At 28.2% G+C, this 12,906-nt stretch overlaps 3 protein-coding genes across 4 annotated transcripts in view; 2 read left to right on the top strand and 1 right to left on the bottom strand.

Annotated features, from left to right (window-relative positions):
- Positions 1-11,040, bottom strand: part of Nvy (CBFA2/RUNX1 partner transcriptional co-repressor nervy) — a 64,099-nt gene extending 53,059 nt beyond the window's left edge. The window contains exon 1 of the mRNA XM_083109155.1: positions 10,453-11,040. Coding sequence (XP_082965281.1) covers positions 10,453-10,455 — 3 coding nt within the window. The 5' untranslated portion in view covers positions 10,456-11,040. The remainder of the gene's footprint in view (positions 1-10,452) is intronic.
- On the top strand, positions 510-2,857 carry LOC145977298 (serine hydrolase BPHL-like). The gene is made up of 5 exons (XM_083109160.1): positions 510-667; positions 793-883; positions 1,619-1,939; positions 2,281-2,536; positions 2,619-2,857. The coding sequence occupies exons 1-5, from the start codon at positions 542-544 to the stop codon at positions 2,719-2,721; spliced, it is 897 nt and encodes a 298-aa protein (XP_082965286.1). The 5' UTR covers positions 510-541; the 3' UTR covers positions 2,722-2,857.
- Positions 6,228-9,514, top strand: LOC145977299 (serine hydrolase BPHL-like). Of its 2 annotated transcripts, XM_083109162.1 has the most exons (6): positions 6,228-6,272; positions 7,217-7,278; positions 7,405-7,495; positions 8,286-8,606; positions 8,919-9,174; positions 9,253-9,514. In XM_083109162.1, the coding sequence occupies exons 2-6, from the start codon at positions 7,252-7,254 to the stop codon at positions 9,344-9,346; spliced, it is 789 nt and encodes a 262-aa protein (XP_082965288.1). In that variant the 5' UTR covers positions 6,228-6,272; positions 7,217-7,251; the 3' UTR covers positions 9,347-9,514. The 2 variants fall into 2 exon arrangements, with proteins under 2 accessions (XP_082965288.1, XP_082965287.1); XM_083109161.1 differs by lacking the exon at positions 6,228-6,272 and having other exon boundaries at positions 7,153-7,278.
- Positions 11,041-12,906: the final 1,866 nt, after the last annotated feature.

Genomic DNA, 12,906 nt, shown 5'->3' with positions numbered 1-12,906 from the left:
ATTCCCTTCAAAATATATAATTTAACATTAATTTTTTACTATTTTTTACTATTTAACTATTTTTTTTCAGTATGACAATATATATAGTACATATACAATAAAATATTATTTCAATACATAATTGGTATTATATAGAAAATAAATAAATAAAATTTATAACAGAAAAAGAAAGATTATATCAACAAAAAACAGAAGTATATTTGTGTGCTAATTTTATATATGAACCTTGCGATTAATACGCGAATTTTCCGCCAAAAATTTCTTTATATATTTGTTAAGTAATCTTTATAAGCTTGTATATTTCATTTAATCATTTATAAACTCTCAAAATAATTTTATCTTTTCTACTTTCTGCTTTTATGCTGATGATATTAATAATTTATATTAATATTTATATCAAATATTTACATATCAGCTGCTATAGATAGCATTTTTATATTTAAACTGTGTACCATCGTATCACGACCACAAACGATAAAATTGATGTACATATACTGCTTTTAGCGACATACCGCGGCTCATTCGTAGCTGCCAATGGCTCATGAATTGTACAATGTGGGCAAACATGTGTTTAGTCAATACATTATGCAGAATGATAGAGTCTAGAGGTATGGCTCTGTCCATTCGACAATTGTCAGCGATAGCGAATAAAACTCGTAAGATTGAGGTATGTAAAGAGAAATATTACGAATAGAAAATAAGAGAAATGGCAGATTGTTATTTGCTGTTTTACCATTGAGCTGCCATCTTTGGACTTTTATAATCCTAATTAAAAGGAGTATCGTTTAAAAGGAACGAAAAATCAAAGTAGACGGCACGGAAATAAATTATGCCAAAGTCGGCAGAGGTAATCATCCGGTATTATTATTACCTGGCGCACTAGGTAAGTACACATAATAATATAATGTATACATGCTGAGAAAGAGATACGTTTCGGAGCACAAATTCGCTTTTCTTGATACTTGCTGCCATCTACCGGGTGATTATTACGTGCACGAATATTTAAATATTTGTTCGATGGAAGACAAAGGACAGCGTTTATTCTTGCATCAGTTTAGTTCAGTGATTTAAAAAATATGACATTCTTAAAATTGTTTTCCCGCCAAATAATTTTAATCATCTTGTTTTGTCGCTTCGTTATCATTTTATTACTTACTATTTTATTTTTCTTGCTATTATTAATGCTATTATTAATGCAATTTTATTTATAATAAATCTGCGTTTCTTGCATTATTGTAATTGATATCAAGAAACAAGTAGCATGTAAACTTGCATTTCTTGCGTTATTGTAAATAATTGATAACAACACAGATTGATAACAAGAAAGAAATAATATGTATATATTTGTACATATACGATGTATATAAATTTTAGTTGTAGTTTTTTCTTATTTCTTATTATAAAATTTTATTACCGTTTTTTAATTATTCTGCTATCAATATTTGCTGCTTTTTATCCTGCTATCAATATTTATAGTGATTTTATTAAAAAATGCAATGGATAATTGTTAAATTCTCGATGAAATTTGGCATAAATTAATACGTTATTTGTGTAATTTTGGAATTAGAATAATTGCAAATGTAGAAATTTATTATCTTTTAAACTGTATGTTTTTCAGGAACAATATGGACTGATTTTAAGCCGCAAATCGAAAATCTAAACGCGGACAAGCTGACCATAGTGGCGTGGGATCCACCCGGTTATGGAAAGTCGCGACCACCCGATAGGACTTTCCCGGATAATTTTTTTCAGCGCGACGCTTCATGGGGTCACAATCTGATGCAGACTCTAGGTTATTCGAAATTTTCTTTGATCGGTTGGAGCGATGGAGGAATCACATCGCTTCTGCTTGCCTCAACATATCCCGAGAGCATTCTTAAGATGATAGTTTTTGGTGCGAACGCTTATATACATCCGGACGAGATAAAAATATATGAAAGTACGACTTTATCTCATTTGCAATATCTAAAACTAAGAATATTTCTTATTGCCTACTTTTTAATAATAATATAATTTATGTTAATAAAATTTATGTCAAGGTTCGTAAAAAATGTTAAAATTTGCCAAGATTTGAAGAAATCATTAAATTTTCCAAGATTCGCAAAAACTCAATTTCAACTGTCAAAAAATATTATTTTTTTAATTAGCTAAAATTTATAAAAAAATAGAATACTTCGTTATTGCTTTATCGAGATTAAATATTTCGTTATAATATTTGCATTAAATATTTCGCTTCTTTTTTGCTCGGGATAAATCTTTATAAAATATTACTACATCTAGGCATCAGAGACATCAACAAGTGGTCGGAAAGAATGAGGACACCTATGATACAAGTTTATGGCGAAGATTATTTTAGAAAGACTTGGTCGGATTGGATAGATGCTATGTTACGATTGTATAAAAAGCAAAATGGTAACTTGTGCAAAGAAGTTTTATCGAAAATAAAGTGTCCGACATTGATTATTCATGGAGCTAAAGATGCAGTGGTCTTACCAGAACATCCGACGTATCTAAAGCAAAATATCGCCAATTCAAAGTTTGTATCTCTTTATAGATTTGAAAAAATTAAGATCACCTACGAAATTTTTTTATTACATATAATTTTTCTTGTATTGCAGCGTGCATATTTTAGAAAAGGGCGGACATAATCTTCATTTAAGATATTTTGAAGAATTCAACAATTTGGTGACGGATTTCTTGCTGAATCAATCGAAAATATAATAAATTTGTTGTAATATTGATAATGTATTTTTATGTATTATATATATATATATATATATATATATATATATATATATATATATATATACATATGGTGATAGAGAGAAAGATTTATACATTTTATATAACTTTTATGAGAAACAGAGCAGTTTATTATTTTATATTATTGTATGCATATTGTATTAACAATAATTATTTCTATGGTGTAATAAAAATATATATTATGTATTATTATTATTAAATTATTTAATATTATTATTATTAAAATGTATGTGTGATAATAAAATAGGTATTAGAAAATTATTAATGATGTATTCTAAAACAGATAACAAATGGATCATAATATTTCATAATATTTGCATCTACACAATAGTTTGATAGGAAATATATTTGGTAAGTTGCAGCAAAAATTATAGCTGCATCTTTTTATAATGCAACTTTTTATCACATATTTATAATACATATTCTAAAATATATTCATATTTACTTAGGGCTCATTCTATAGCATAAATATAATTAAATGAATTGGACTAGATTTGAAACAAATAAAAACCTATAAGTGACATTAAAAGATTGTATAAAGAATACTTGAATTTTTAAGGAAATCTATAAAGTATAAATCTTTTTTAAACAGAGTTTTAAATATAAAAATGCATTTCTTTTTATTAAATATTTTTTTCATTCTATTTTTTTACATATATATAATATTAAATATAAAAAAATATGGAAAGAAAATTATTACTTATTTTATAACTTGTATTATTCCGATTGAGTGTATTATCAGTGCAGTTTTAGTAAGTATACAATTATATAAATTATATATTTATATTGCGCCCCTAATAGTACCTCGTCAATAATAAAACATAGGATAAAAAATAAGTTTACCATAAATAATTAAATAAAAAGTGTGATTTTATCGACACCGAGTTTTATCTTGATATTTCCCACACGGAACATGACATCCACACTGGAGGTCCATATAACCTCCATACCTCCATATGACCTATATCTCCACGGTGGATGTTCAATGGATCTCTAATAGAAATCCATATTATTTCTATGGTAAATGCCGTCTGTAAATCCATCATGGATGTCCATTAGACGTCGGTTATGGATGTATGATAAATGTGTATACATTTCTCTTAACATAAACTAAAAATGTAATTTCTAAGTATTATTTAAAATTCTCACCTAGTATTTTAAGAATATATTTAAAATTTGTAATATTCTATATTTTATTTTTAGCATTTTTTAAAATTTATACAAAATTTAAATTTTTATTAAAAACTTTTAATAAACTCTAAATATCTCTATAATTAACAAAATTTTAATACTAAAAAGATTTGCTTTGATGATAAAATTTTTTTACATAATTTATAATATGTGTTAATTATTATATTAGAAAATAGAAAATCTTTAATTTTTTAATTAAATCTAAAGATATCTAAATTTATTATATATAATTGTATTTCGTAAAATTAGCTCTTGTTAATATAATTATTTTTATTATTAAAAAAAAAATAAATAAAATACATTAAACAATTTTTATCTAAACAAATTATGTTTTTCATCTTAATTACTTTTCCTAATATTTGTAAATAGAAATTAATATAGTTTTTGTAATAATTATATATGTATCCCAGGTAGTACAAATTCGTTTCATAAACGGTTCACAAAAACGTTCTTTAAAACGTTCTTTAAAACGTTCTTTAAAACGTTTCTTTAAAACGTTTCAACCGTTTAACCGACTCCTGAAAACGTTTCTGATTAGTTAAAATGTCCACTTAAAGAACGTTAAGAGATACGTTTCTTTTCTGATAAAAAAACGTTTTTAAAATAACAAAACGTTTCTTTTCTGAAAAAAACGTTAAAAAATATGTTTTTAAAATACGTTTAAAATACGGTTTTTTCTTTTATTCGTTAAACGTTTGCTTTTTATGGAATTAATAAAATAATACATTCATACACACTCTCTAAAAATGAATCAGTATATTATCACTGGAAACAGTAAACAGAATCACTGATACAGCAGTTATAAGTTATTTTAGCATTGTAAATAATATTATAGCACTGTCAATAATATTTTACTGAGAGATCTTTCACTGAAATATTATTGATTTACAGTGCTATAATAACTTATAACTGCTGTATCAGTGACTCTGTTTACTGTTTTCAGTGATAATATACTGATTTATTTTTAGAGAGTGTGTATGAATGTATTATTTTATTAATTCCATAAAAAAACAAACGTTTAACGAATAAAAGAGAAAACGTATAAACGTATAAACGTTTTAAACGTATTTTAAACATTTTTTAAACGTTTTTTTATCAAAAAAGAAACGTATCTCTTAACGTTCTTCAAGGACATTCTTCGTGGACATTTTAACCAATTAGAAACATTTTCAAGAGTCGGTTATGAAACGTTTTAAAGAAATTTATGAGACATTTGTGAAACATTTTTGAAACGAATATGAGGGCTACCTGGCCTCTCTAATTGTCTATATGATGTCCATATGACGTTCAGAAACGAATTTTTATAATCCCTAGTTAATGTCTATATGACGTCCAAGTGGCATCTATGAATACGTCTAATGGATGTCGAATAGAAGTAAGAAATGCGGAACTGTGGATCTCTAATAGAACGTCTATAGGAGATTGCATGGACATCTGAGAGAGGTTTTGAATCTCCATGATGGACGTCTACTGGACATCCATTAGAGATTTTTGTTCCGTGTGGGTTGTGTGTTTTCATTATTATTGTATAATTCTTGAAAACAAATATTTTAATGATCGTACAGTCATTCAATTCGCAATTCCCTTCAAAATATATAATTTAACATTAATTTTTTACTTGATGTACTATTTCTTCAATATGACAATGTATAGCCCGACAAAAACAGTACGTAAAATCCACGTTATTACCACGTAGACTAATATCGTTGAATCCACGTGGATATTCGAGTGGATAATCCGCTCAAAAACGGTACTAGAATCTACGTGGAATCTATGTGAAAATTTCATGAACTTTCGAGACATATTATTTTCTTCATTTTTGATAAGTGAATATCTTGGACATTTATAAAAGTATATAAATACATACACTCGGCCATAAGAATAATTTTATTTTTATTTATATTTTATTTTTAATATACGCAATAAATAGGCTATCTCCCATTTATCCGTTTAATTTCAAATAATCTGTTCCATATTCTGAATCCCAACAAGCGATCCAGATTATTAAACAAATTATTTTAAATTAAATCAGTTTATTAAATTAAACTGACTAAAGGACCGTCTACAATGAAAATAATATCGGAGTGGACGGTGGAGTAAAGCGTAAGACTAGGAGTAATGCGAAATGGAAAAGAACCATTCGCTTACGCCTTACTCCACCGTCCACTCCACCAATATTACTTCCATCGTAGACGGTCCTTAAAAGAAAAAATAAACTTCGGACCGTGTTAGTATCAGTTCTTTATATACACTTTATGACGAAAAGTTGAATACGAGTTAGCTAATTTGATGCAGCCGCATAGCGGCAAAGCGAGGAAGCATATTCTATATACATATGTACTATTACATATTTAGAAACATACAGATATAATCATTTTTTTAGCAAACTTTTTTATCTTTCTGGAAGATTTCAGAAATATTGCAAATACAATATTATATAAAATATAAATATTATAATATTATAATATAATTATAAGAAACATGATGCAGGTATATTTCTGAAATATTTCAGATACAAAATTACAATTGAAAAATTTTAATAAAATATCTTTTAACATTACAATATTACCGAGTCGTTGAATGATTAATCATAATTTCAATAGAAATATCCACATGAAATCTACATTGATATTTCGAGAATAAAGTATCTCGATGTAATAATGAAAAAAGAAAGTTGTATCCACGTAGATAATTCGTGAATAAATCTGCATCTACGTAAGCCACGTAAAATACGTGGATTCGACGAGGATGTGACGTAACTGTTTTTGCCGGGAGTACACATACAATAAAATATTATTTCAATACATAATTGGTATTACATAGAAAATAAATAAATAAAATTTGTAACAGAAAAAGAAAGATTATATCTATATTAACAGAAAAATAGAAGTGTATTTGTGTGTCAATTTTATATATGAACCTTGCAATTAATACGCTAATTTTCCGTCAAAAATTCCTTTATATATTTTATATATTTTTTAAATAACCTTTGTAAGCTTGTATATTTCATTTAATCATCTATAAATTCTCAAAATAATTTAATTCTTTCTTTTTTCTGCTTTTTTTTGTTGAAAATATTAATAATTATATTAACATTTATATAAAATATGTATTTACATATCAGCTGCTATAGGTAGTATTTTTATATTTAAACTGTGTACCTCGTTACGATCGACCATAAAACAACCATAAAATGATAAAAATAATTGTTGTATGTATGTATATTGTTTTTTACCGTATCTTTACATATCGCGGCTCATAGCTGCCAATGACTGCTCCATTCGACAATTGTCAGCGATGGCGAATAAAACTCGTGAGATTGAGGTATGTAAAGAGAAATATTATGAATGGAAAATAAAAGAAATGGCAGATTGTTATTTATTATTTTATCATTGAGCTGCCATCTTTGGACTCTTATAATCCTAATTAAAAGAAGTATCATTTTAAAAGGAACGAAAAATCAAAGTAGACGGCATGGAAATAAATTATGCCAGAGTCGGCAGAGGTAACCATCCGGTATTATTGTTACCTGGCTCGTTAGGTAAGTACACATAATAATATAATTTATACATGCTGAGAGAGAGAGAGAGAGAGAGAGAGAGAGAGAGAGAGAGAGAGAGAGAGATGCGTCTTGGAGCACACATTCGCTTTTCTTAATACTTGCTACCATCTACCGAGTGTGATTATTCACCTGCACGAATATTTAAATTGTTCGATAGAAGACAAAGAGATCAGCGTTTATTCTTGTATCATTTTAATTTAATGATTTAAGAAAAATGTGACATTCTTAAAATTGTTTTCCCGCCAAATAATTTTAATCATCTTGTCTTATCGCTTCGTTATCATTTTATTACTATTCTTCTTGCTATTATTAATGCTATTATCAATTTTATTTATAATAAACCTGCGTTTCTGGCATTATTGTAATTGATACCAGGAAACAATTAAGTAGTATGTAACCTTGCATTTCTTGCGTTATTGTAAATAATTGATAACAACATAGATTATAACAAGGAGCGTCTTCGCTTACATATTCTTATATGTACATATTTGTACGTACATATACTATCTATATAAATTTTAGTTGTTTTTTTTCTTATTTCTTACTATAAAATTTTACCGTTTTTTAATTATTTTGCTCAATATTTTTCTGTTTTTTATTCTGTTATCAATATTTATAGTGATTTTATTCAAAATGTAATGGATAATTGTTAAATTCTTGATGAAATTTGGCATAAATTAATACGTTATTGTGTAATTATGTGTAATTTTGGAATTAGAATGATTGCAAACGTAGAAATTTATTATCTATTAAACTGTATGTTTTTCAGGAACGATATGGACTGATTTTAAGCCTCAGATCGAAAATCTAAACACGGACAAGCTGACCATAGTGGCGTGGGATCCACCCGGTAATGGAAAGTCGCGACCACCCGATAGGACTTTCCCGAATAATTTTTTTCAGCGTGACGCTTCATGGGCTCACAATCTGATGCAGACTCTGGGTTATTCGAAATTTTCTTTGATCGGTTGGTGCGATGGAGGCACCACATCGCTTGTGCTTGCCTCAACATATCCCGAGAGCATTCTTAAGATGATAGTTCTTGGTGCGAACGCTTATATACTTCCGGACGAGATAAAACTATATGAAAGTATGACTTTATCTCATTTGCAATATCTAAAACTAAAAGAATATTTCTTATTGCTTACTTTTTAATAATAATATAATTTATGTTAATAAAATTATGTCAAGATTCGTAAAAAATGTCAAAATTTGCTAAGATTTTAGGAAATCATTAAATTTTCCAAGATTCGCAAAAATTTCAACTGTCAAAAAACATTTTTTTAATTAGCTAAAATTGATTAAAAAATAAAATATTTTGTTATTGCTTTATCGAGATTGCGTTAAATATTTCGTTTCTTTTTTGCTCGTATAAATCTTTATAAAATATTACTACATCTAGGCATGAGAGACCTCAACAAATGGTCGGAAAGAATGAGGACACCTTTGATACAAGTTTATGGCGAAGATTATTTTAGAAAGACTTGGTCGGATTGGATAGATGCTATGTTACGATTGTATAAAAAGCAAAATGGTAACTTGTGCAAAGAAGTTTTATCGAAAATAAAGTGTCCGACATTGATTATTCATGGAGCTAAAGATGCAGTGGTCTTACCAGAACATCTGACGTATCTAAATCAAAATATCGCCAATTCAAAGTTTGTATCTCTTTATAGATTTAAAAAAATTAAGATTAAGAAATTTTTTTATTACATATAATTTTTCTTGTATTGCAGGGTGTATATTTTTGAAAAGGGCGGACACAATCCTCATTTAAGATATTTTGAAGAATTCAATAATTTGGTGACAGATTTCTTGCTGTGTCAATAGAAAATATAATAAATTTGTTGTAATATTAATAATGTATTTTTATGTATTATATATATGATGATAGAGAAAAATTTATACATTTCTTATAGTCTTTATAAGAAACAGAGCAGTTTGTTATATTATATTTTATTGTACGTATATTGAATTAATAATAATCATTTCAATAAGGATGGTGTAATAAAAATATATATTATGTATTATTATTATTAAATTCTAATGTGTGTGTGTGTGTGTGTGATAATAAAACAGGCATTAGAAAATTATTAATGAGAAATTCTAAACCAGATCACAAATGGATCACAATATTTCTTAATATTTGCGTCAATAGTTTGATAGAAAATATATTCGGTAAGCTGCAACAATTAGTTGCATCTTTTTATAACGCAACTTTTTATCACATATTTATAATACATATTCCAAAATATTTTCATATTCCAAAATATTTTCATTTATTTAATAGATAGAGCTCATTCTAGTATAAATATAATTAATGGAATTGGACTAGATTTGAAACAAATAAAAACCTATAAGTGACATTAAAAGATTCTATAAAAAATACTTGAATTTTTATAATTATAAATAAGAAAATTTATAAAGTATAAGTCTTTCTCCTAAACAAATTTTTAAATGTAAAAATGCATTTCCTTTCATTAAATATTCTTTTCATTCTATTTTTTTACATATATATAATATTAAATATAAAAAATATGGAAAGAAAATTATTATATACTTATATCTATAACTTGTATTCCGATTGCGTGTATTATCAGTGCAGTTTTAGTAAGTATACAATTGTATCAATTATATATTTATATTGCGCCCCTAATAGTATCTCGTCAATGATAAAACATAGGATAAAAAAAAACGCATACTCCCTCCATCTTTTGCCAACCGTACAGCATAGAACATTGCAGTAATATTGCGGCAATATTGCAATGTTGCTGCAATGTTACAGCAATATTAATAATATTGCTGCAATATTCTGTGCTGTATGGGTAGGTTGGCAGCAGTCGGGAGTAATAAGTTCATCATAAATGATTAAATAAAAAGTACGATTTTATCGACAGTTTTATCGATAATACGGTAATAAAGTAAAAAGTACTCACCATTGGCGGCGCCACTGCATTGATATCCAGTAAATCTTGGGGGATCGCTGTAATCGGCTACCTCTCCTCTTTATTTCACCCTCAGGAAATCTGCAACGGATGGTTCACGTATTCATCCGGTACATCCAATATCGTTGCAATTGGCTATCACTTATTCCATTTTCGACGAACTCGAAGCGACAACTTCGATTCGTTCATATTTAATAAACCACAATGAGCACTATACACATATATCACTTTCACTATGCACTTTCGCTATGCATTTTACTGTGCTGCTCGTTATGCACTACATTATATATTTCACTCAACACTCGCGAAAGTGACAAATTATGCGCGAAATTCACCTTCGAAGGATGAGAAATATGGATTAACTGCGATTTCAAATCGCAGAGCTACAGCCTGTCACCGATCATAAAACCGATTATGATGCAACGTGATGATATTTGACGTAACGACGAACGCGCAACGTTTCACTCGGCACTTTCGATAACAGTTCGCGGGAGAGACTCTCTTTCGGCGAGTCTAAAACGCGAAAACCACGGGAAGCAACTTTTCAAATCCGACCTGCCGCGTTGCGAGCTGCTCCATTACTCCATGTATCGAACTCTGCTTGCGATTCTCGAAGCGACGATGTCCTCGATTCAGCGCGCCAATCACAGCGCTCGGCTCCTCGCAGCTTGTCGATCATAGGTGGATAGTTCGATATTCTCGATACGTCGATGTAGCGGACCAATCGCAATGATCCTCTTCCTTTTTGAAGCTCACGCTACATACACTGTGTGCAAAATGATCTAGCATCTAACGATATTTGAACAAGATACGGAAGAATATATGCGGATATATTTAAAGAATGAAATAACGCGTAAAAAAAGACAGCTGAGACTATTGTACGTTAGATATTCAAATAAATAATTAAAATGTTGATTAATTAAATATAATAATATTTAAATTAAATATAATTATATATTATAATTAGAATATTTAATTATAATATATTATAATTATATTTAATTTAAATATTATTATATTTAATTAATCAACATATATATGAGCGAATTTAAATGAACTATATGAGAAATGTACATGATATTTTGTTTGATACTCCCAAATTCGCACGAGAAATTTACCATCAAAGTATCATAATTCACGGAAAAAATATGGGTTGGTTTCCGAATCTAAACTATCGGCACGAACTGTCCATTATTACGATTCTTGAAGTAGGGATGCGCTTGATGCAGTGGGTCAATCATAATCCTTGCTTCAATACTACTCTCAAAACATCTATACAGTAGATGCAACGAGCTAATCATGGTCCTTTTTTAAAAATTAAGAATATATCTCAAGTTATGATAAATATTACATACAGATTATATATGCATAGATTAATAGTATGCAATTTTGAAGTAATTAATCGAAATACTGTTTTGAATATTTCAAGATAATAGTTAAATAATATATATTCTTATAATAACCCAAAAATAATTTAAAAATAAAAGAGAGCAAAATCAGAGGTCACAATCAATCTATGACTGATTCTTGTTGACGTGTCGCATTCGAGATATGTACCAAGAAATCCTTCGCATATGGATAGAAAGCGGTCTCGTCCCACTTATTATACAAGTGCCTTTAAGTTAAAAAAAAAAACGCTGTTTCGTTTCGTTCTGTCTGGCGATTATACCGGTGATTGATCAAACGGCAATCTTCTAAATAAGGATTCGTAACCCAGTATCGAAACAGAAATAACGCGCCATTATCTAAATCGAAGGTGTGGTTCATGAACTTTTAATGTCGATCCATTTCGATCGAGAGATAATTCGCTTAATTTCTCTAGCTTGTTGCTTATTTTGGAAATAGATTAGAAGTAGATTAGAAGCAAAACAGTTTGAAGATCGTTTTGTGAAACAGTAGCCATAAATATTGTAAAATGAAAAATTTGACGTCTAAATAATAAAAATGTATAATTTGTAAAGACTCATTTTGAATAGAGAGAAATTTGTATATATTTAAATTAAGATAAATTTGTAATTTTTGTTACAGTAGTTTTAAGTAAAAAAAAAAGAAATTTAAAATTTAAAATTTGATAAATTGTAGACTTGCTTCGCTCTTGTATTCTACAACTGTATTTTATTAAAAAATGTAGATTATAATGTTAAAGATTTAAAGATAAATACTTTCAAATTTCGTGAATAAAAAAGTCGAACAATTACAGGATATATAACTGTTTTGCCACGGGCGTGTATTCCATTTATATAAGAGCAAACAATTTTGCACTTTTTATGTCGATATTTGCATATCCGCTCAAATATTACAGAGTCATGCTCCCCAGGATATGGATAGCGTGCGTTTCAATTCTTCGCACTAGATATGCTCATATGATATGTACACAAATCAGAACATCGCGTATTTTCAAACATTCTAGAAATTCCTTCATTAATTAAATTTTAGCGTGAAGCT

The sequence above is a fragment of the Camponotus vicinus genome, unplaced genomic scaffold (assembly GCF_025532165.1).
Source record: "Camponotus vicinus isolate PSW18456_S1 unplaced genomic scaffold, iyCamVici1.0 SCAF_9, whole genome shotgun sequence".
Classification (NCBI taxonomy): domain Eukaryota; kingdom Metazoa; phylum Arthropoda; class Insecta; order Hymenoptera; family Formicidae; genus Camponotus; species Camponotus vicinus.
The sequence above is the reverse complement of the archived record's forward strand: the minus strand, read 5'-3'. Positions and strand labels throughout refer to the sequence as shown.